This window comes from Gadus chalcogrammus, chromosome 17 (genome assembly GCF_026213295.1).
Source record: "Gadus chalcogrammus isolate NIFS_2021 chromosome 17, NIFS_Gcha_1.0, whole genome shotgun sequence".
Lineage (NCBI taxonomy): Eukaryota > Metazoa > Chordata > Actinopteri > Gadiformes > Gadidae > Gadus > Gadus chalcogrammus.
This window is the reverse complement of record NC_079428.1, coordinates 7,483,237-7,508,236: the sequence shown is the minus strand read 5'-3', so window position 1 is coordinate 7,508,236 and position 25,000 is coordinate 7,483,237. Positions and strand designations below refer to the sequence as shown.

Sequence of the window (25,000 nt, the reverse complement as noted above, 5' to 3'; positions counted from 1 at the left end):
GTACGAATTATTATTACCTGAGTCATATTTGTCCACATTGTGATGTCTTATCTAATTCTACTCCCCTAACGCTGTGATTCACTCCATTATCACCATCTGCATAAGTCTAAGTCAAAATCGATTAGACTATTTACGCTAAATACAAGAGGAACCTTCAAACATGACTTTTATGACAATTATGACAACTATGCTATGAGGCTGACAAAAATGATATCAAGAAATGGGGCCAAAATATATTCCTTAAGCTACATGTATCAGTGTAAACACACGGCTGGTACTTCCTGTCCTTATCCTCTTCCTGTGGCCCCCAGGCGTCCTCCTCCGAGGCCCTGGGCCGCTGGCTGGGGGTCCTGCTGGCCGAGACGGGCTCCACCACTGACCCGGCGGCACTCCACTACGACTACATCGACGTGGAGACCACCGCCAACGTCATCCAGCTGGCCAAGCAGTCCTTCTGGTGAGCCCCCCCTCACACGACGGACCCCGTTACGTCATGAGAGACAGACCACACAGCCCCCCCAGAGCTGTTACTGAGACACAGTTCAGGTCCATTTAAAGACATGTGGGGGCATGGCCTACATGGATGAGGACACACATGTAGATTAGTACTTTATTGATCCCCAGGGGAAATTCAAAATTCGATGTAGAGTACAGTAATGGGGAAATATTAAACAAGGAGCAGTATCAACGATGGAACAAATTTTTCATTGGTGATTGATCTTTCGTTAACTTGGTTTTTATAACTGTTTGTACGAATGTAGAAACAACTTGTTTTCTTAAGGTGGTTAAAATAAATACCAAACTTTTTTGAAGCAGAATTTCCCTTATGCCTTCAATATTGCGACATGAGACGTTCTGTTTTGTCCCCTCCCAGTTTCACCAGTAAGCGTGCTGTGTCTCCCAACCCCTACCTGGACAACCCGGTCAATGGTGGCTACTCACGTCCCAGTGGTGTGGCCCTGCATTACGACGACGTTCCCATCAACGGCATGGTAAGACACACTACAAACGCGGGCCACTCTCACCTAACTGGCTCGTTTTTCGTTCTATCCCGCTTTTCCTTTTTCCCGCTCTTTACTTCCGACATTCTCAAACTCGTAATATCGCAAATAACCTCCTCTTACCCAACTTTCTCTATGAACTTACCGATGCTGCTCTGATTTTCCACTCTACACTTGTCTGTATTGCTCTTCTTTCCTCCTTTATCCTTCTCCTTTTGCCCACACTATGCTTGCTTTAAAACAAATGAGGAACCTGAGGCGCAGTACTCCAGTCCTGCCACCAGGGGGAAGGTAGCCCAGACATCGGACACACTCTACGAGAACACAGAGCTCTACGAGAACACAGAGCTCTACGAGAACACAGAGCTCTACGAGAACATGCCCTCTCCCGCGCTGGCCGCCCGCTTCCCCGCTAAACCCTCCTCCGCCTCTTCCTCCACTAAAAAACCCAAACCTCCTGCAGCTAAAGTGACCTCTAAGTTCCTTTCTGCGGATGCTAAGTCAAAAGACACCGCCCAGGTGAGTAACCTTAACTAACGCATGCATTCCTTCACACTTTGCCATCAGTGCCTTTATTAACCATCACGTTCTCCATCTTGTTCCTTTATCTTTGTTCTTTCGCTGTAATTAATTTATTGTTTATTTCTTTTCTTTTTTCATTATTAATAAAGATGACTTGTCTCCCAGGTATTCTGTGGTCTATGATTCAGATGCAGCATTCATTTAAATATGCACATTGGACATTGTTTATGTGGAATAATATAGACGGTGTCAAAACATGGAGGAGAAACAAATCATTGGGTTATGTTTTTCTTTAAGAAAACCATAAAAACACAATTCGGGTTGGGCTGTTCGCGCCTCGTTTCCTGTTCTTTATGCTCATATATTTTGTCACCGTTGGAAACCATTTTTCTTTTTATAGAACACGATGTTGACCACCCAGAAGTTTGAATATCCTCCCCAGCGTCTCCCCAGTCTCCTTAGCCCCAGCTGTGCGGTAATAACGCTGGTGGCTCCGTCGTCCAGGGCCAGCTGTGGGGTATTTGGGGGAAAGAGATCCAATAAATTAGTTTACTCCCACCCACATTGTTCTGCGTGCGGCCAGGTTGGAATTGTGTTTGCGTTATTTAGGGTTCCCGTGCGTTTTATATATCATGTGCACACATGTCAAGGTGTGTGCGCGTTTAGGGCTGCATAGCCTGTAGATAGTTTGCAGCATGTGTGTGTCATGGGGTGGCCATGTTCCCGACCACATATACCCCCATCCCCCAACAAAAATACTTTTAACACCCCCTCAAATGCAGTCCCCAGGCCCCTCCCCCCTAGATGCCACACAGGCACACATAGATCGCATACACACACTCAGAGACACACGCACTGGTCTTTGAAGTGTGTGTGCGTGTGGGTGTGTGCGTTGGTGCCTGGAGGGTGTTAACATCATATCCCTGAACCGCAGCAGAGTTTAAGTGGAGGAGTAGAGTTAATGCACCAAGGTGTGAACAAGTGTGTGTGTGTAGGAGTGTGTTAGAGGTTGTGTGATCCATATTGTTTGGTTAGAACAGCCTGGATTATGAGGCGAGGTTATAAAAGCACAACAGGCCATGGGGCCACCCTGAGAGCCAAGTGCAGTCTAGGGATTGTTTAGGCTGCTTCTGACGAGGCAGAAACCCCTTCCTCCTCCACGTCGACACGCTACTCTGTGTGTCATGCGCAGGGAAGTACAGCTGAAATACTTGATATTATTGACGTTTTGAGGAGTATGAATTAGTTTGAGCGAGAATTTGAGAGTTAAACCCATTCTGTATTCATTCTGACATCATGTATAGTATGCTAACACTGAATTTGGCTATGATGACTTGACTCCTCCCCCTGCGCTCCGCCCTCAGCTGAAGGGGAAGAAGGGGGCGGCGACCAATGGGACAGCGTCAAAGCAGAAGGCGGAGCCAAAGAACGCGCCCAAGAAGAACGGAACCAACGGCGTTAATGGAACCAACGGCACGGCCTCCATCAAGCGCAACAACTCCAGTAAGCTAACGCCACCCTCCAGTTAGATAACCCCACCCTCCAGTAGGCTAACCCCATCCTCCAATAAGATAACCCCACCCTCCAATAAGATAACCCCACCCTCCAGTAAGATAACCCCACCCTCCAGTAGGCTAACCCCACCCTCCAGTAAGATAACCCCACCCTCCAGTAAGATAACCCCACCCTCCAGTAAGATAACCCCACCCTCCAGTAAGATAACCCCACCATCCAGTAAGCTAACCCCTCCCTCCATTAAGATTACCCCACCCTCCAGTAAGATAACCCCTCCCTCCATTAAGATAACCCCTCCCTCCATTAAGATAACCCCACCCTCCAGTAAGATAACCCCACCCTCCAGTAAGCTAACCCCTCCCTCAATTAAGATAACCCAACCCTCCAGTAAACTAACCCCTCCCTCCATTAAGATAACCCAACCCTCCAGTAAGATAACTCCACCCTCCAGTAAGCTAACCCCACCCTCCAGTAAGCTAACACCACCCTCCCATGCGTGTTGGGTGGAGTTCAACGGAGGTCAACGATTTTTAGTTCATTGTACAAATCGTTTTATAATTATACTCTTTTCGTGCAGTTCACCAAATCGCATGGGCTGGTAGTTTAATGAGCAACTAAACAAGTTTTCATCCAGTGGCTTGAAAGAAAAAGTCGTATGCATCAAGGCCTTTGAACTAAAAGTCGCCTCAATCGCATCGCACAAATGTTTGAATCCAAGCAGTCTTACGTAACGCCACCGTTTCAATGTTAAGTAACGCCACATTGCAACGGAGCTAATCCTTCCTCCTTTCTGCTTCAGCCAGTAGTTTCCATGGAGACCACAGAGCCAGACAGTGAGTCTGGCTCACCCCCACCCCGGCCCCCCCCCCGCCTCTGGACTACTTTCTAGGAAAATAAAAGTGAAGAAAAATTCAAAGCCACAAAATATTTCGAATATGGAGTCGCGTCTAAATTACAGTTGGTTTGGTGAAGGAAAAGTGGACTTGGGGTTTAATAACTTCTATTAGCCATGCGTCGTTGAAAGGAAGAAAAAAAGGCCCATACCCCAAAGTTAAGGCGTGCGTAAATAGCGGAGTTAGCAAAAGGAAGAGATTGTATAAATGTGAATATTTTGACGGAGGGGCCCAGAGAATGTGGTTGGGGGGCTAATTGCGGTGGCATTGGTTTTTTAGTTTGGTTTCTTCGGCTGTAATGTGCGCGCAAGGACTATTAAAACCGCTGGTGTAGGCTGTCATCCTCCTCTCTAAATACCTTGAGGGACTGAGGGGGAAATGCCAAGACGGGGGTTGGAGATGGTGTTGGCTTTGAATCCAGGCCATGCCCTCAACGCTTTTTCCACTGTCGGCCTCAGACTAAAAGGTCTGTTAAAAGTTTGATATGGATTGAGTGAATGTTCAAAAAACGCTTTTTAAGATAAGAAATACAGATGTGAAGCGAGTCTCTTTCCGTTTATTGATGCTGACGCCCAGCCAATGGTAGAGGAGGTGTGTTAACCATGTGATCTCCAGTTCCAAAAGCACTTTCCATGATGCCGTCTTGGTACTTTCTGAACAAAAAATATTTAATAATAATAATGATGACACAGTAGCACACAACCAAGCAGCCAGATGTTCAAAAATGTGTTGTGTGAAGACAGACCCATAAGAGGCATTAATGACAGTAGAAAAACTACAAAGATGGCGGCTCACAATGTGCATCATTACATCACGTCTTCCTAACCGCTGCCCCCCCGGTAGGCGTGGACCAGTACAAGTACGGGAAGAACCGCGTGGAGGCGGACGCCAAGCGGCTGCAGGCCAAGGACGACGAGCTGGCCCGCAGGAAGCAGGAGATCCGCAACCGGCTCACCCAGCTCAAGAAGGAACGCCGCGACCTCCGGAGCGCCGTGGAGGCCGCCGCCGGTGAGGAGGCCGCCGGGACCAGGGTGGAGGGGGGGGGGGGGGGGGGGGGGGAAGGCGATAGGGGGGGGTTGGTCTAGACTAGAGGTAGGTGGCATGGAGGTTCTGGGTTCAGTCCACCTAGGCGCCCGCCCCCGAGCAAGACCACCGCTACTAAACGCTGCCTGCTCTTTAAGGACACCGCAAGGGGCTCAGGTTAGAAGCGTCTGCTTGAGGACTAAACGATGACTAATATGACCCACATGAAATACATTATACCAAAAATAAGGGCCAAGGTATGTGTGTATAATTATTAGTTAAAAATGTTCTACATTTCTTTGATCGGCCATTGGTTAGCACAAGTCAATACTTGATCCAGAATACTGGATCCGATCCAAAGTGACATTAACAAGACTAAGACGATGTCGTTCTCCCCAGACGTCTCATTTGGGGACGTCTGCAAAAATATAAACATGGAATGATACACGGCCACATCTTGTCTGACTCCTGGTTTGATCCCCCCCCCCCCCCCCCCCCCCCCCGAAGGCAAGCGGACCCTGGCCTCGCTGACGGAGCGCCTGAAGAAGGTGGAGGACGAGTGCAAGCAGAAGGAGGAGGAGCGCGTCACCCTGGAGCTGGAGATGACCGAGGTGCAGGAGAGCCTGAAGAAGGCCCTGAGCGGAGGGGTCACGCTGGGCCTCACCATCGAGCCCAAGTCCGGCAGCTCCACTCCTCAGGTACCCCCCCTGCCCCCCTCACCTCCACCCATGACCTGCCCCGTACATGGTCAACGGTCTCCCCTCCACGCTACTCAAGTTATTTTAGCGGATGCTTTTGATCTAGATCCACATTCAGATACATTAAGTAGCAGGGAGGGCATCTTGCGCCTGAGGGTAGGCCGCACACACTTGGAGTTCAACAGCCTGGCCACGACTACACCGCACACATACAAATGACACCGCAAGAGCGAGAGCAGATATTAGTTTTTATTATGAGCGTGAGCAAGAATTCCCATCAGCCTCGGCGGCCATTTGCATTCATTATGGCACATGCTTCTGGTGGATTACATACAGATTGAGAGGGCCAACCAAAAGACTAGATTGTTTCCCTATTAGGTAGGTATTTCTGCAAAGTGAGCGTTTATTTACTTGTGTGTGTGTGTGTGTGTGTGTTTGTGTGTGTGTGTGTGTGTGTGTGTGTGTGTGTGTGTGTGTGTGTGTGTGTGTGTGTGTGTGTGTGTGTGTGTGTGCCTGTGTGTGTGTGTGTGTGTGTGGTGTGTTCCCCTCCAGTCCCCAGTGGCGGTGCGGCGGACCCTGGAGTCGTCCCCGTTCTCCAGCTGTGACACCAGCGACACCGAGTCCCTGTGCCTGCCCGTCAACAGCGCCTCGCTGCTTCGCAGGCACCCGGCCGGCCAGAAGGTCCCCCCCGTCAGGGGCCACGTCCTCAGGAAGGCCAAGGTACGAGGGGGGGCCCCGCTCGAAGATACAATCATAATATTACCCCTTCAGTCAGTTTACAACAGGAAAGGCTTTGATGGCAAAATGACTCATTGAGGCTACGACCAGACTTGCTCGCTATGCATTTGACAACGAAACCGAAACCAAAAATCTACTTTTTTGATTTTAATTGAAGGAATGAGGATATTCTCTTATTTTATTACTCATTCTATATACTGTATGGTTCCTTTGGTTTTAGAACAGTGCTCTGTGTATTAAAGGGGTGATATCGTGCCACCAGGTGTGAGTGTGATTAACCATTACAACCCGTTTGGAAATCTGCTGTTCCCTGTGTTTTAGTGACATCCCTAGTGGGCGTGTCCACTTAGATGTACGATGGATAGATCAGCAACATTTGAAACAGTCTACTGGGTAGGCTGGTTGATCTATCCAGCATACGCCCACTATTGATGTCACTAGGGCACATGGAAAAACAGATTTTCAAACTTGTAATGGCTAATCATACTCACACCTGGTGGCACCCCTTTAATATTTTGGTACTTTTATATTGTTTTTAGAATCCTGCACTATCGAACCAAAACGTTGTCCCTCTATTTTGTTTCTACAGGAATGGGAGATGAAGACAGGCACATAAGATTTCATACTTCTGGTGTTTTACTTTATTTTTGTGTATATATTTATTTAAAAAGACCTTCCAAGCAGTCCGAGGACACACAAGCATAGCAGACCAAGCAGGAGAATAAGTATCGTAACTGAAACCAAGCGAGTTCTCCAAGCATACCATTAGATATTTTAGCGTTGAGCATGCTTAGTTAGTGTACTTAGTCGGGTACAACTATGTTGTTACAACTGTACCTGTTTTTCATTCCAAAAGTGTATTTGCTTTTTCATTTTTTTGATTCCACCTAATCCAGTTTCAGATTCACACTTTGGGTTTAAAAGCTCTTAAAGGTCAGACGTATTTATTTGTAAATGTTTGAAGAAAATACTAGCTTCCCATGCTTTATTTATGTCAATATATTTAATGTAATTTTCTTTTTGATGAATGAAAGCCCTCCACTGACTTTCTTGTATTTTATTATTTTACAGTGACAGCAGTCAAATTTCCATTATACATCCTTTATTCTTTGCATTTTTTTAAACTACTTTTTTGTCAGTGACATGACGACGTCTGCCGTTGGTGCTATTCAATTGATATCTTGAGATGGGACATTTCAACTCAAAAAGCCCCAAGTGTATATTTAAGCGTTTTTTTATTAAGGATGCAGTTATTAGTATTAAGGACACTATTGGGACATTATCTAAGATAATTCATAACAGGAACTAATTATCATGCTTCTGGTGATCATTTAAATGTGTTTGATTACAACTGCACAAAGCAAATGTTAGCCGGACGCTACTATCGTGTTTAGTTAGCCACTTTGGTAGGTCAAAGTTAGAAAAAAACAAGAATGTGCTTTTTCAAGGGCCACCCTGAAAACTACAATACCAAACACTGTTCATGCCATTTCTGTTCCTGATTGGTTAATAAAGCGGTGCTAGGTGATTGGTTAATGATGCTGCCAATTCTTCAAAGGAAAACAAACCGTTAGAGCTTGTCCCCGCCCACTATCAACATTTAAAAAACGCTTTCTCCTGAACCTTTCACAGTAATGGGCGGTGCTTATCGCTGTTCAGGCCTCCTCTCTCTTGCCCAAGCCCCTCCCACTCACTCACGTCAATCCGATTCAGGGGGGTCAGAATGTTTGATTGACGTTATCCCCAAGCTATCAATGACAGGAAATGCCCGCAATTGCATTGCAATATAGAGGCAAATTTCAGACAATATTTACATTGTATCCTACGTTTTCCAAAATGTTCTGCGTATATGTCGAGATTCTGAATAGGGTCAATCCATAACACCCACTACATCACTTTTAATCTAAAATATGTTGTGCTAGGGTTTAGTTGTCCTTTCAACATCCCTTAAATATGGCAGTGTGGGGTCTGATTGGGTACTCGGGACCACACCCACATTTCTATAAATACCCGTTAGGGAGATGGGGTTTGTTGTTTCTCTTCTGTATATATTATCTATCCTGTACTCTCCACCTGGTGCATTTTTTAAAGTCTGCAAACTTTAACGCAGTCTGCATGTCGGCATGAAAATGAGGATCTTTTAAAAAAAAAATCTTCCCTTGGCTTCACATTGCTTGTCTGAGAACAGTTATTGTGAACACATTGTAAATACCTTTGCTGGATAAGAAGGGGGTGTGGCTATTAGGATTGGGGCGGGGTTTGAGGGTTTGAGTTTGAGTTTGCACCTTAAGATCTTTTGTACTCCGCTGTTTGACTTTTGACAGTTGCCGCCTCGGTGACAAATAAACGTGTACATACATAAACATATTGTAATAAACATATTGACAAACATTGCTCTCTGGACTGCTTATTGCCAGCGATCTGAAAACAATATTTCTTTGTCGTGGTTCTCCAAACTCCAGAGTGTCACATTCAGTGGCGACTGGTCATTAGGGGCAAGTGGGGCTCGGCCCCACCTACTCTCACAAGAAAAAAAGAAAAGAAAATGAAAATGTATAAAAATAAATATATAAAAAATATAATATATATTTCTATATATATATACATATATATATATAAAAATAATCTCCCCAGAAATTACTATAAAATAATAAGTTCAGCGCTTTTATTTAATTTTTAGTCGACCCTGGCTTGCTTCTTCCGGCTGAGTTCGTCTGGAGGGGCAAGAGGTGCTCTAGCCCCACCAGCCCAATGCAATGTGAATTGGACTTGAAACTTTGAAATGCGCATGCTCAGAGTGTTTCTCTGTTGAAGTGGACGGAAATTATTTTACTTCCTGGTGGGGCTAACCACCGGGACCACCATGGACATATATGGTTCGTTCCACTACAGCGTCATTTCGTTTTTCACAGTTCATTGGCTGTAGGGTGAGGCACGTGATGAGTCATACCTCGAGTGACCTCCTACCTCACCTCAAGTGACGCGCGCAAGAAGTCCGGTAGCGAAGAAGAAAAGTTGCCCTGTACCCACTACCTCCGTCCGTTGACTGATCCCCATTGACTTTGAATGGGGAGGGACGCGCAATGCATTGTGGATCCGTCCGTTCCGTTGGAGCCTTCGGCTCCGTCAAGAAGTTGACAATTGTTCAACTTTTTCGGCAGCGACGGATCCGTCATCCAATCAGATCACGTATGCAAATGTAAGCACTGTGACGCGACTCGGGCGTTTCCGATAGCGGCTGTGATCGTAGATATGGTGGTGGCGTACCGAGTATCTATGAATGCACAGCTATCGGATCCAGTCAAGGAAGTGACAGCTCGTGCGGCCGAGTATTTCCTTACCAATGAATTCTTCACAGATGCTTCCGCACACGGAACCGAGGAGGAAGAAATCACCTTCTTCAACAAGGTGTTGACATGGTGCTTTCAGCCCAAGCCGTCGGATAGAAGGACAATCTAACTTCAATAACGCAAACGCCAACTTTCTCTGTGCCATCGCGAAGCGGGGTACGGCCACCTCCCAATGGTGCAACAATGGTGCGGACACGAATCCTCGGGTCCGCATCTGGGGATGACTCGATCCGGCTGGACAAGGGGATAATCTCGAAGATGTGGAGCGTCTTTTCGACCATGGGGGTTCAGGATTGGGGAGCCTTCATAAGGTTCCTCACGAATGCCATGGTTGAGATGGGTCTCAAAGAATGTTCGCAAATCATGCATCAGGCAGCGAACAGCGGGCACACCTCATGTGTCCTGATTCAACTGGCGTTGATGGGGCGTCCAGACTTCAATTGGTCCCAGATCATTCATGGCACACATTTCTGGGGTATGAGACCCACTGACAAAGAATTCAGAGATCATAACGGAGAATGGTATACAGAGCAGATGGATGCCCAGGGAGAAGGAATGACGCCAGACCAGCACGAGGAGCTAGCGAAGAGAATCAGAGCGGAAGCTTTGCGGCTCATTGCAGAACAACTCAAGAGCGGGATCCAAGCAAGCAGCGGACTTCTGGCTGCTCTGATGGGTGAGCTGACCGTATGGCGAGCAGCCATGCAATCGCTGATGGATGACCCTCTCTTTGAAGCACCCCATCAAAAACTGAAAATAAATAAATAAATAAAAATATCCGTGCTCCAAAGAACGAAATGTAAACCAATGCATTCTGAATGGGAGTGTTTCTCAGATTTTTCCATGCTACACAGAACGAAATGTAAACCCATGCAAATAAAGACTCTCTGTAGACTCAGGTTCGAGTCCCCCCGCAGGCACGGCTAATAAGAATGTTGAGCTTTTGAGACACCATGTAGGTTCAGGTGCCCTGCTCAGAACCAGGGTTCAAGGGGTACCGTAATTTCAGAATCATGTGAATGGTAAAGTCAAGTATAACCTCCAAACCAGCTCAGGTAAGCGTCTTGGTGGTGCAGCGGTCAGGGCTGTTGGTTAATGCTGTAGACTCAGGTTCGAGTCCCCGCACACGCAGCCACCAGAGGTACCTTAATGGATACATCATATTTCTCAATCATGTGATTGGTAAAGTCAAGTATAACCTCCAAACACGTTCTGCATTCAGACACTATGGTTCAGGTTCCCGGGTCCGAACCGGGGTTCAAGAGGTACATTACTGGATACATCTTATTTCTCTATCATGTGAATGGTAAAGTCAAGTATAACCTCCAAATACGTACTGCAAAGCGTCTGGGTGGTGAAGTGGGCAGGGCTGTCGGTTAACGCTCTGTCTGCTAAGGTTCAAGTCCCAGCTCACGCAGCCACCAGAGTTACCATAATGGATACATCGTATTTCTCTATCATGTGAATGGTAAAGTCAAGTATAACCTCCAAACACATTCTGCAAAGCGTCTTGGTGGTGAAGTGGTCAGGGCTCTCGGGTAAAGCTCGGTAGACTCTGGTTCGAGTCCATGCTCAAACGGCCACTGGTGGTACCATAAAGGATGCATCTTATTTCTCTATCATGTGAATGGTAAAGTCAAGTATAACCTCCAAACCTGATCTGAAAAGTGTCTTGGTGGTGCAGCGGTCAGGGCTGTCGGTTAAAGCTCTGTAGACTCTGGTTTGAGTCCCCGCATGCACGCACGGCTAATAAGAATGTTGAGCATTCAGTCACTATGGTGGCAGTAATGGATGCATCTTATTTCTCTATCATGTGAATGGTAAAGTCAAGTATATCCTCCAAACACATATTGGAGGCAGAGTCTTGGTGGTGCAGCGGTCAGGGCTGATGGTTAACGGTTAAGTTAACGCCCTGTAGACTAAGGTTCGAGTCCCCGCTCACATGGCCACCGAGATAAGAATACACCAAGGTCGGCTCCTCCACGTTGGCGCGTATCCCAGAACCCCACCGCCCCTTCTCCGGGGGGGGTGGGGGGGGGGTAAGGACTAAAGGGGTCTTGCTACTTGTGGTAAGGACTAATGGGGTCTTGCTACTTGTGGCAAGGACTACTATTTTACTTTCCCCATTATAAGCCCTTTTTTCAAAGGGAAACTTTTAAAAAGTATCCCTTTTTGATGATACTTTTTAAAAGTTATATATATAATTTCTTTTTTTTTTAAAAAAGTGTTTTTTTGGAAAATGGTTTTATGGTGTTTTTTTTATGTTGTTTTATAAGAAAATGTTTTTTTTTTTAAAAAAGGTTGTTTTTTCAAACTTTTTTTACTTTTTGAAAGTTTCCCTTTGATGAAACTTTTTAAAAGTTTCCTTATTTTGATGAAACTTTTTAAAAGTTATATATATTTTTTTTTTGTTGTGTTTTTTGTGTTGTTTTTATTTATTTTTTTAAATGTTGTTTTTGGGTGTTTTTTTTATTAAGAAGTTTTTTATTTTTGGGAAAAAAATGTTTTTTTAGCAAAAATGTTGTTTTTTGTGTTTTTTATAAAATGTGTTTTTTTTTTAAAAAAGAAACTTTTTTTGAAAAAAATTTGTGTTTTTTTTTAAAAACAAAAAACCTTTTTTTTTAAAAAAACACTTTTTGGTGTGTTCTTTAAAAAACACAAAAAACAACATTTTTTCCAAAAAAAACCCATAAAAAAAAACATTTTTTCAAAGAAAACACTTTTTGGTGTGTTTTTTTTAAGTTTTTATATTTTTTTTGGTTGTTTTGTGTTTTTTTTGAAAAAATGTGTTTTTTTTGTTTTTTTTAAAATAGTGTTTTTTTTGAAAAAATGTTGTTTTTTGTGTTTTTTTCAAAAACTTTTTTTTTTTTAAAGGTTTTTATTTAAAAAAAAAATGTTTTTTAGAAACCTTTTTTTTTTTTAAAAATGTGTTTTTTTTTTTTGTTTTTTTTTTTAAAAATGAGTTTTTTAAAAAACACAAAAAACACAATTTTTTCAAAAAAAACACCATTTTTAAAAAAAAAAACACTTTTTGGTGTTTTTTTTTAAAAAATGTATTTTTTTTGAAAAAGTTGTTTTTTTTCAAAAAAATTTTTTTGTGTTTTTTAAAAAAGTTTTTTTTTTAAAGTTTTTTTTTTAAATAAAAATTGTTTTTTTTAAAAAAAGGTTTCTTTTTTTTAAAAAATGTTTTTTTTCAAGTGTTTTTTTTAGTTTTTTTTATAAAAACAGGTTTTTTTTTTAAAAAAATGTTTTCTTTTAAAAAAAAGTGTTTTTTGTGTTTTTTTTTTTTAAAAAAAAGTGTTTTTTTGTGTTTTTTTAAAAAGGTGTTTGTAAAAAAAATAATGTTTTTTTTGTATTTTCTGTTAGTTTTTTTTCAAGCAAGGTGATTAGGGGGGCTGTATAATGGGTGGGTGGGCCGTGGGATGTTCAAAAAAGTAGCAAGACCCTTTTAGTCCTAACACCCCCCCCCCCAGCCCCTCTGAAGGACCCCTTAAGTCCTTACCGCAAGTAGCAAGACCCCCTCCTTCCCGCAAGTAGCAAGACCCCCTTTAGTCCTTACCCGTGGCAGCACCCCACCCCCCCCAGAGGAGAGGGTGGGGTTCTGCCACGTTGGGGACCGTTTAGGGGTACTCCCTTCTTGGTGGCCGGGTGAGCGGGGACTCGAACCTGAGTCTACAGAGCGTTAACTAACCGTTAACCATCAGCCCTGACCGCTGCACCACCAAGACGCTTACCAGAACATGTTTGGAGGTTATACTTGACTTTACCATTCACATGATAGAGAAATAAGATGTATCCATTACGGTACCTCCGGTGGCCGTTTGAGCAGGGACTCGAACCTCAGTCTACAGAGCGTTAACCGACAGCCCTGACCGCTACACCACCAAGACCCCTTGGTGGTGGTCATAGTTGACTTTAAAGCCACCAAGGTACCTTGGTGGCTTACCTTTTCCAAAGGTCATACTTGACTTTACAGCCACCAAGGTAACACTGGTGGCTGTGTGAGCGGGGACTCGAACCTTAGTATACAGAGCGATAACTAACCGTTAACCACCAGCCCTGACCGCTGCACCACCAAGACGCTTACCAGAACATGTTTGGAGGTTATACTTGACTTTACCATTCACATGATAGAGAAATAAGATGGATTCATTAATGTACCTCTTGAACCCCGGTTCGGATCCAGGAACCTGAACCATAGTGTCTGAATGCTCAACATTCTTATTAACCGTGCGTGCATGCAGGGACTCAAACCTGAGTCTACAGAGCGTTAACTAGCCGTTAACCACCAGCTCTGACCACTTCACCACCAAGACGCTTATCAGAATGTGTTTGGAGGTTATACTTGACTTTACCATTCACATGATAGAGAAATAAGATGTATCCAGTAATGTACCTCTTGAACTCCTTGTTCTAAGCAGGGCACCTGAACCTACATAGTGTCTGAAAGCTCATCATGCTTATTACCCGTGCATGCGTGGACTCGAACCTGAGTCTACAGAGCGTTAACCGACAGCCCTGACCGCTTCACCACCAAGACACTTACCAGAGCATGCTTGGAGGTTATACTTGACTTTACCATTCACATGATAGAGAAATAAGATGTATCCATAAAGGTACCTCGAGTGGCTGTGTGAGCGGGGACTCGAACCTTAGTCTACAGGGCGTTAACTAACCGTTAACCATCAGCCCTGAACGCTGCACCACCAAGACGCTTACCAGAGCGTGTTTGGAGGTTATACTTGACTTTACCATTCACATGATAGAGAAATAAGTTGTATCCATTAAGGTACCTCGGGTGGCTGTGTGAGCGGGGACTCGAACCTTAGTCTACAGAGCGTTAACCGACAGCCCTGACCGCAGCACCACCAAGACGCTTTCCAGAGCGAGTTTGGAGGTTATACTTGACTTTACCATTCACATGATAGAGAAATAAGATGCATCCATTATGGTACCTCCGGTGGCCGTTTGAGCAGGGACTCGAACCTGAGTCTACCGAGCTTTACCCGAGAGCCCTGACCGCTTCACCACCAAGACTCTTTCCAGAATATGTTTGGAGGTTATACTTGACTTTACCATTCACATGATTGAGAAAAAGATGCATCCATTACTGTACCTCTTGAACCCCGGTTCAGATCCGGGAACCTGAACCATAGTGACTGAATGCTCAACATGAAGGTCAGCTGCTAATTGGCCGTTCCAGCGGGGACTCGAACCTGCACCTGCAGAGTGTTAACCAACAGCCCTTACCGCCACACCACCAAGACAGAGATCATAATCAGGATGTTTTGGAGCTTATACTTGACTTTACAATTCATACAGTCTAGAAATAAGAAGTATCCATAATTTAAGGTACTTACTCCATCAGGGGACTTAAACCCTGGGTCTAAGCGGTGAACAGAACCTAGGCTCAGCAAGAAAGGATGAGCAAATTCTTAATCCCTTTGAGCGGGGACTCGAACCTAAGTCTATCGAGTGTTAGCCAACACTCTTACCGCTGCACCACCAAGACGCTGACCAGAAATTTCTCGGAAGATCTACTTGACTTGACAATGACAATTGTCAGTCTTGACAATTCATCATTTAGAAATAATAGACTTAATTTAACACAATGTCCATTGACATTCCCAGGACTTAAGCCCCAGTCTCCGGATTGAAAATCACAAGCTCTCCCTGCGGCACCAGACAATGAGTTCAGATGTTCAGAGATTCAGAAGATCAGTTTCAGAAGATCAGAGGATATATATGACGTAACATTTTTAAATACATGACATAATTACAATATGGGTTTAAAGAACATCTCTGCTGCTTCTATTATTTGAGTCCTTGTGTTTATTGTGTTCATGTAAGGGACTGTTCTTCTATTGTTTGAGTCCTTGAATTTATTGTGTAAGTGTGAGGGACTGTTTTTCTGTTTGGTTAATAACGACTCAGCGGGTTCACTGAATGTTCTCTGGGTTCAGCAGAGGATCAATTCACACTTTAAGTTGGGGGGTTCACTGAATGAAAAGCACCATCATCTTCATCATTCTTTTTTTTTTCACCCTGAGCAAGTTTGAATTCTGATCCTAGAAAAATGAGAGAATGGACTAGTGTTTGAAACATAAACCAAGAAACAAGGAGAATCCTTGAGAAAGAAAGCAAGTCCTGAAACACTAAAATGTGGTCAGTTTTTCACAATTTAGCAAACTTTGTACGAAAATAAAGCGTTCATGTCTCCATCACACGCCATAACCCTTTGGTGTATAAGCTACATATAGTGTTTGTTAAACACGCGTTGGATTAATTTCATGATTTCACTTTGTTCAGTGTACCATGATTTCAACAACACTTTTTTTCCCTAACGTTTCTGTATTTTTATTAAAAATAAATCCTGTTTCCTTGAATCGAAGACCGTTAGAGGAACTGGGAGCCCATACAAACCAGTGGGACGTGGGACTTGTCCTACCTCCAACTAAGAAAAGTGCACTGGAATGCCTGTCGAAGTGGAACATCCCACCGTCGAAGTGGAACCACCTACTAGCGAACTGGGGGGTGATCAGCCTACCCCCACTTCACCAAGTAGGAGCTAGTACAGTTCAGGTAGGATAAGTTCCACATCCCATTAGACGCACCATTAGTACATGCGATTCATGCGATTGACAATCTTTAAACTTCGGTTGTCTAGAAAGAAAGACATTGTTGTCTCTAAAGACAGTGCTGTGTGTACATTGTGTGAGTATCCGTCACTTGCAATGGGTGTGCAGTCCAAAATGAAGATGAAGAAAAAACCTTGCATCATAAGACAGCTAGGTTTCTATGTATCTACGTACGTTAGTGTTGCCAACTTAGCGATTTTGTCGCTATATTTAGCTACTTTTCAGACCCCTTTGGCGACTTTTTTTTCAAAACAGCGACAAATCTAGCTCCTTTTTCAGCTGTTCATCCAATGGATCGTTCATCCAACGTTAAAATCCAAAGGATCAAACAATGTCTGCAAAATTTGACAATACAGTGGACTAATTAAGCAAAAACATGAGTCTTCAACTCGTAGCTACTTGACAGAAAGTGCCAAATCCTGTGACAGGTGTATAGACAAAAATGAATCAAAAATATTGTCATTATTATTTTGTTGTTGATTATCAAGGCACTTGGTGATGTCAAAGTAGGAGCTTATGTTCTAATCGCTCGATGGTAACCCACTCACAGGTAGGCTACTGTCTGTTAAATGTCATTTCATCATACAATGAAATGGTTATTTGTGGTAGAAAAGCGATCATAGACATGAAGTTGTGGGAGTGATTTAATTCCGGAATGCAGGTTAAGTGCACAACACTTCCTTCAATCAAAAAACAAAACAAAAACAACAAAAACAAAAGTAAAGCAATATAAAAAGCAAAACGAAAATAAAATCAAAAAAGGGGTTGGTCAAATTTTGTAGCATCAGTGGCGAGGTCAAAAAAAGCCAACATCGGGATGCTGTTATACCCCCACTGCGCCACCCCCCTGGTGTGGCCTTGCTGGACTGATGTCCTAACAACATACGACACCACGAAGCCAACCAACAGCAGAATATGTACAAAATATGTTCAACACGATGTGAAACACGAGTGATCTGTTGTTTGTTTTCTCAGGTGCACAATGAACAGTGAAGTACAGCATGGCCCTAATAATGCGTCAAGATGTTCACCTCTATCGACTATGGCTGCATTCCAAAAAATCCAACTTCCTTTTGCTTGTTTATCACACCTTTAGGGAGACAAAGCATTAGCGTTGATTAATCGTGCTGGAGTAAAGTGCCAGTGTGGAATCTACTTGTTGGTGATCTGGGCCCAACCACAACATTCACTGGAAGTGGGCGGAATGGTAAATAAGCCACACCCACAGGTTCTAATTGACCCAGGTAAACCTTTGGTCTGTTTTGGCTTTGGTGCAAATGGCAAGGAAGCCATGATTGTAGTATTTAACTTATCTACAAACTCATAAAACCATATACTGTGTTGTCCACTATGTGGAGAAGAAACAATTCATAATTGTTTTTAGCTTGAAACATGTCATCAAAAGAAGCATAGACTAAAATAACTTACATCAGTAAACAGTATGTCTAAGGACGCAGTCAAGGAACTTTGGTCCAAGGAAGACTCGTCAGTAGCTTTAGGCAGCTTCTCCGTCATTTGAGAGCATCTTGACATTTTGGGAAGAAAGGTAACAGAGTATTGGAATGCAGCCTTTGAGTCGATCACCATTATGGTCCTGTACCGTTATTGCCTGGATTTGTAGTGGCAGCTTTTTTGCAGCCAAAATATATAATACACCTTCAATACATCACAGATTATATAATTAGTGCAAACAAACCAACAGACGTTAAACTTCTGTAAAAGACATAAGAAAAAAAAAAGGCATTTGACAGTTGTGTATCAAAAATATTTGTGTAACTGGATATCACTGTGTGTATGTGACTATAGATGTATAGTGATGATAAAACTTGATGAACCACAATAAAAAGCAGTTGACAATCCAAGACATTTTCTTGGACATATTATGCTGAAATAAAAACATGTGTAAAGCAGGCAACCACGTTGAAATAACCGTGTCAGCTAAGTGAAAGATTCGCCACGCTCTGATTCAACGAAGAGCTACTTCAAGTGAGAATCCTAATATACTCCAGTCAGAATTCTACATTGAAAGTTGAACAGGAAAGGAGCTGAGACACAGTGAGTTGTCAATACACTTGAACTGACCAATGACAGATATCTGTTTCCTCAAATGTGACAATTAAAAGTTCTTGTCGAAAATGTCCCCAAACCTCTTTGCAGAGTTTGAAAAGTTGTTCGGATCGATGCGAGATTACGCAGAAAAGCAAACGATGCAAACAAAAAAAGCATTTTGGTATTAGTGAAAAATAGTCACACATCAAGGGAGTTATATTTACAATTGAAGATTGTTCTATTTACATATTTATGTACACACACACCCACATACACACACAAGAAAATCTAATCCTTACGGAGACAAGATTGCCGCCCTGACAATGCCTAATATAGGCTTATACAGTGTAAATCCCAACCACGCCTCTTCGGAGACACCAATCCTCGACTCCTGGGGAACCAGTATACCTTTGAACTCCTGACAAGTTACTGTGGGGGCAGACGGGTCATATGGTTTAATGAAGGAATAAATACGAAACGAGCACAGGTTATGTCTTGGGGCAGATTCAAAATCCGCCTTTTTAGGCACCATGGGACCAACGTTTATGTTGTAGAATGAATGGCAGCTCTCAACCATGCCAAATTAACTTTATAAGGGATAGTCTGGATGTGTTAATTAACCTGTGATGTTGTCAAAAGTTTTTTCGAGTTCGAGTTTTTACATTTTTCGATTGGTTTGAGATCTGACTTGTGTTTAAATAAAAAAGATGAACTACAAACAGACAAAAATCTTTAAATATGATTCCAGACTAGTTCTTGATATCGACACGCACACACGGTTACACACAAAACTACAAAATGATGTCTATCTCTTAGCAGTGTGGCTAAACTTACGGTTGGATACTTGTTGTAAATAATCCTTTCCCCCTGTCAAGTTCTGCTTATTTAGCTCTGACTTAGTTGCTACCCTACTTTCTCCGTCTTGAAACTCATGAAAACCTCAAAACATTTAACAAAATGTATTTCTCCTTCTTTCTTTCTTTCTTTCAGAAAGAATATTATTGCCTTAAAACAGTGAGAGTACACAGTCATTTCAGGAGACAGAACGACAGTGACACGAAAATGTACATAATGAGCTTGAAAGTGTGTAAGAATAGTATGAAAAATAGAACGAAAATCCTGGTAAAGTCGTTAAAAACGTAAAATACACTACAACTTTTGTGCGACAGCAAAATCGCCGGGGACAGAAGCTGGCCATGCTAATCTTTGGCCACATCTACTTGGTGTGGCTTTGACTTTGTAGTCTGCCATGGACAGAATCCTGAAGTCCATTACCTGTGATAGTGATTCGGGATCTATGGTAACAGTGACTAAGGATAACGTGTGTTCATGTGTGTGTGCCCGCAAGGCCCTCGACAAAGACGCAGCTAAAAGACAGAAGCATAGAAGTGCATTTCCTTCAATCCCCGCCTCTAACCTCAACCACCGCTGCTGAAGGAGAGAGACGAGGGTGCGGAGAACAGGGAATGGTGTGAAACTAATGCTAGGCTCTGCTAGCAAAGCGGCACTACGAGATTACTAGAAGTGCTCTGTGGGTGAATGTGTGAGTCAAGCTGTGATTGGGTGGGACGTAGAGCAAGGAAGAACCCCTCCCCGCCTCCCGGGGTGCATTGTGGGCCATTAAAAAGAGGAAGGCAGAGTGTGGAAGTCTCTGTGCTCATTAGCCGGCTAGGCTAGGCTAACGTAGCTCGGTTAGCACACTGCCGTGGCAGCCATCAGCTGGTCAGGTAGCTGTGCAGTTCTCTGGAGTTTACGCTCAGGACCACGCCCGAATGATTGCCTGGTAACCGGGATATAAAAAGAAGATAAACAAAACAAAACCTGGGTCAGTTAAAAAAAAAGGAAAAAAAAGTCTCACAAATGTACATTGTTAATCTTAAAACACATACTCATGCATGGAGGTGGACAGATATAAACGTTGCATTTACATCATACAAACTATAAAACATACAGTGAGTAATATCAATAAAGAAATAAAAAAATGGAGAAATAGAGAGAAGCATGCCTGTCATGCAGGAAGAGAGTCCAGCAGTCGGTACCTTGGTGTGTGTTAGCTGGTGGTGTTAGTGGCCTGTGGGCGTGTCTAGTAGCAGTGGTTAGTCGTAGTCCTTATAAGGGCACGGAAGGCGGGACTACCTCCTCCTGCGTTACCTAGCGTCTGGGCGTCCAGGTCGTCGTCGATGAACTCCTCCCCCTGGATGATGTGCTGCGTGTCCTCGCTGTGGTTCACGGGGCTGGTCATCTCCTGCTCCTTCTCGTTGTGCATCTGGGCGTACACGTTGCGGCTGCCCGGCAGCTTCCTGAAAAACAGCGGAGGGTAGGCGTCCTCAGTCCTCAGCCAAGGACTGCGGGGGGGGGGGGGGGGGGGGGGGGGGGTGGGGGGGGTTTATTCGTTTGGGGTATGACAGGGACCGCTTGAAGAAGATACAATGCTGTATTAAATGCGAGTGCTGTTGTTCTGTAGAGGTTGCTGGGGTGGAGTGCGTGAGTGTGAGTGTGAGTGTGTGTGTGTGCGTGCGCGTGTGTGTGTGTGTGTGTGCGTGTGAGTGTGAGTATGTGTGTGCATGGTGGGGGGGGGTAGGGGGTGAGGTTACGTGCGGGGGCTGCGTCTGGCGTGTCCACCGTGAGAAAAAACATGCGGGTTACACAGGTTACTGCACACAGGTATAGACACAACTGGTAAACATGTGTTACATCATGTGTCTTAAAAAAATGGTGGGAAAGTAGGACCGTTTAAGCCCGGGATTTGCGGGAACAAATGACGGGCCCACTTTTCCGTGATCTTTCCACGGAAGCGGCGTTGACTGCATCATGACTGTACAGGCCTCCCTCCGACAGAAGTACCACACACGTACCATGCACTACTCATATGAGGTCTATCACTGACTAGATACCTGTCTCTGTGCACCATGCTAACAGCTAGCCCGTCAGGTCATGGCTTGCTGAGGGGAAGGGTAACACACACACCTTTTGAACTTGTACAGGATGAACGACCCTGAGGCCAGGAGGCTGATCAGCAGGACGACGGCCAGGGCCCAAACCCCCGGGCCCCCAGCGGCCCCGTGGTAACCTACACACACACACACACACACATGTACACACACACACACACACACGCACAGATGAGCACACACGCACGCACACAATTCAACCCCATGTCCCAGTTAGGCTCTGAAAGCCCCCAAAATAAAGATTGTTTGATCAAATCCCTTCACTAGCAGTTCTCAAATAGGACAATACACAAACATAGAGAAAGAAATAGAAAAAACAGAAATAACCGGAAAGGAAGGTTAAAAAGACACACTTATGTGAAGAATAAGTCGATTAGAAGCTTTTTTGTACGTAGAAGTGTAAACAGGAATTAGTTCATAATCACAAATACACAAACATACACACGCAGTGTAAAAAATAAATCAGGAGTTGCATCAATGCACAGCGTGGATTAAAAAGTGAAAGAGAAACGGGAAATATTCCCCAATCCATTTTTGGAAATCCATACATTTGCTGTAAAGAGTCAAGCGAGCACTAGGAACCATTCCAGACAAATCCAAAAAGCTTGTATTAATTTGGGAGGCTTCACATATAGCATCCTGGGGGCGAGTTCTCAGTCACGTATCGCGGAAGGGTATTTAACACGCACGACGGGACACGGGAGCCGCGGCGGCAGGTGATTGGCTGAGGGAAATGGGGGCAGCGAGCGTAGGATTGAGGAAGCAGAAGAGAGTTACACCAAGGCCGGCGTGGGAGAAGACAAACTGATAAAAAGGATGAACGCACCATTCTCCGTCGTGGTGTCTGGTGACTCACTAGCAACTAGGCCGAGTCCTTGGAGATGGACCATGCAATTATCCATTTCAACAGAAAAAAATGGTTTGAACGCAAATTAAAACACAATACAAAACAAAAGAGATGTTCTTTCAAACAGGACATGAGGTACAGAATTGGGGTGTGTGGCTGACGACGGGGGTGAATGTACCTGCGTTTGGGTCGGCCAGCATCACCAGAACCTTGACCCCTCCACGCACCACGAAGCTGACGTTGTGGTCGCTGAACGCCTGGATGATGGCTGGGATTCTCTGTTGGACAAAGTAGTGGTCAGTGTGGCTCAGAACACTGCTTTTTAAACTAGGTGGAGAAAAGCTAATCCCCCGAAAGAAGGAGGCGGTGAGCTTGCATTTGAGCTGATTTAATGGTAGCTACAATCTGAGAGTTTGAGTGTTGATGTTTATTTAAACTAACATTACAATAGTTTGGTGTGTGAATTGATCATGCACATGTCTTTGTTTGCGATTGTGTGTGTGTGTGTGTGTGTGTGTGTGTGTGTGTGTGTGTGTGTGTGTGTGTGTGTGTGTGTGTGTGTGTGTGTGTGTGTGTGTGTGTGTGTGTGTGTGTGTGTGTGTGTGTGTGCGCGCGCGCACACACGTGTATGTGTGTGTGTGTGTGGTTGCGACTGTCTGTGCGTGCGTGCGTGCGTGTTTGGTGTGTGTATGTGTGTGGTTCTACCTTATCTACAAACACACTCTTGGTGACTGGCTTGCTCTCCAGCGGTACGATGTACAGGTTGGCTGTGGTGGGCAGTCCTGGCTTCACCATGGTGACCAGCGACTCCTCTGGGATGCCTGTGATCTGGGGTCAAAGGGGACATCTTTAGCATCATGTGACTCAACAGATGTGTGGAATTGTAGGAGTTTAATGTGGGAAATGTGTAGAGCAAGGTAAGGTATTTCACCAAACCACTCTGAATTTAACCTTAGTGCCTGCACAAAACCCAGATCATAAAAACACAATCTTTATTTATATTTGCGCTTCTGTTATTGCGATGGTATACCTTGGTGAGCAGCTTGGTGACCACCTGGCCGATGTCCTCTCTCCACTCGGGGATGTTGGGGTTGAGGCCGTCCAGGTTGGGGCTGAAGCTCAGCGGGATGACCTGGAAGATGTCTGGCGGGGTCACAGAAGGGGGGAGGGGTTAGGTTTCACCTGAGTCGACGACAGGCACTAGCAACACAGAGGTTACATCTCTTTCTACAAAGGATCCACTCCGAGGGGTGTCAACTTGTATCAGCATCGTCTCATTCAATGCTTTTACATAAAAAAAAAGTAGTGTTTTTGGATTATTATCATATCATCAATAATATTTATGAATGTTTGACTGTACTTTTATAATTAGTTATTTTAATGTACGCACATATTGTATGTTGTAGGTCCTTGCACTTAAAAATAGTACTTTTTTTTAGTAGAATCTTATCCTAGCTATCTTTGTTGTACACAGGGAATTGTTTGTGCTTGGCACTTGGTTCCATGAACATCCTTACTGTATTGACAGCGATATTTTGTTGTTTCTCTTTCTTCTGACTAATGTACTCATTTTTGGTCGCTGTGGATAAAAGCCTCTGCTAAATGCCCCAAGTCTAAATGTAAATGTAATAATTCATAATTATATACATCATTTGATAAAACGCGTACGATTCATAGTAACTGCAATGCCAAAATCTATAGTTTGATAAAAAAATTAAAATAAAAAATTGAAACCACAACAAAGCAAAATAACCACAACCCAAGCAGCCCACATGTCCCTGGTCCTCCTCGTACCGTAGACCCTGACGCTCCGGGAGTCCTGCACCATGGAGCGGCCGTTGGAGGCCTGCACCGTCACGCTCACCTCCCCCGCCTCAGGGAACCACGTCAGGATGCTGCTCTCCAGGGAGAGCTGGGGCTGGGAGGAGGAGGAGGGGGAGGAGGAGGGGGAGGAGGAGGGGAAGGAGGAAGAGGAGGAGGGGGAGGAGGAGGAGGGGAGGAGGGGAAGGGGTGGAGGGGAAGGAGGAAGAGGAGGGAGGGGGAGGAGGGGGAGGGGGAGGAGATGGGGGAGGAGGAGGAGGAGGAGGAGGAGGGGGAGATAGAGGAGGAAGCGGAGGAGGAGGAGGAGAAGATAGAGGAGGAGGAGGAGGAGATGGAGGAGGAGGAGGAGGAGGAGAAGGGGATAGAGGAGGAGGAAGAGGATGAAGAGATGGAGGAGGAGGAGGAGGAGTTAGAAGAGGAGGAGATGGCGGAGGAGGAGGAGGATCAGAGGGACGTTGCATATGTAAGGGATAATGCCCGACTTCGCGGAGGCAACCGTCCTCCGCTTCGCGTCGGACGGTTCACGCCTCCACGTCGTCCATTAATTCCTGATAATGGACACCTCGAAGGGCATTATCCCGCTTATACCACGGTCACTTACCAACGGTGACCAAATTAAGACCATTAATTTATATTTTCATGTGTTTTACAATCTGAATATAAAGTTTTCCACAAAACATACATTTGTTTGCCTGGTTACGCCTGAGGGTCCGACTAATACCCGGAACCACCATTACACGCCCGTTGGGTTCTCATGCAACGGAAACGTTGTTCACCCCTCCAGTAATTAGGACGGGCCATAGCTACGATTTTAGAACGGGAGGTAGCGGGAGGTATTATAGTCCGCTCAGCTTTGTTTTGTTTCCCGTTGCTATGGTTACTACTATTTTAGAGACGATACGCCAGCTAGCGCATTAATTGAGAACGGTAAACAGACCATTTGACGGAACTACT

The 25,000-nt window shown here is 44.4% G+C and overlaps 2 protein-coding genes across 2 annotated transcripts in view; one reads left to right on the top strand and one right to left on the bottom strand.

The window, feature by feature from the left end:
- The window catches only part of afap1 (actin filament associated protein 1), a 21,293-nt gene extending 12,094 nt beyond the window's left edge, over nucleotides 1-9,199 (top strand). The window contains exons 9-15 of the mRNA XM_056576209.1: nucleotides 312-457; nucleotides 875-992; nucleotides 2,888-3,026; nucleotides 4,775-4,939; nucleotides 5,462-5,652; nucleotides 6,205-6,372; nucleotides 6,980-9,199. Of these exons, the coding sequence (XP_056432184.1) occupies nucleotides 312-457; nucleotides 875-992; nucleotides 2,888-3,026; nucleotides 4,775-4,939; nucleotides 5,462-5,652; nucleotides 6,205-6,372; nucleotides 6,980-7,006 (954 nt within the window). The 3' untranslated portion in view covers nucleotides 7,007-9,199. The remainder of the gene's footprint in view (nucleotides 1-311; nucleotides 458-874; nucleotides 993-2,887; nucleotides 3,027-4,774; nucleotides 4,940-5,461; nucleotides 5,653-6,204; nucleotides 6,373-6,979) is intronic.
- Nucleotides 9,200-16,946: 7,747 nt separating this feature from the next.
- Nucleotides 16,947-25,000, bottom strand: part of LOC130370454 (VPS10 domain-containing receptor SorCS2-like) — an 8,490-nt gene continuing 436 nt past the window's right edge. The window contains exons 2-9 of the mRNA XM_056576208.1: nucleotides 24,020-24,143; nucleotides 23,256-23,368; nucleotides 22,931-23,053; nucleotides 22,404-22,503; nucleotides 22,205-22,252; nucleotides 21,395-21,497; nucleotides 20,579-20,772; nucleotides 16,947-20,207 (exon numbers count right to left, since the gene is read on the bottom strand). Of these exons, the coding sequence (XP_056432183.1) occupies nucleotides 20,143-20,207; nucleotides 20,579-20,772; nucleotides 21,395-21,497; nucleotides 22,205-22,252; nucleotides 22,404-22,503; nucleotides 22,931-23,053; nucleotides 23,256-23,368; nucleotides 24,020-24,143 (870 nt within the window). The 3' untranslated portion in view covers nucleotides 16,947-20,142. The remainder of the gene's footprint in view (nucleotides 20,208-20,578; nucleotides 20,773-21,394; nucleotides 21,498-22,204; nucleotides 22,253-22,403; nucleotides 22,504-22,930; nucleotides 23,054-23,255; nucleotides 23,369-24,019; nucleotides 24,144-25,000) is intronic.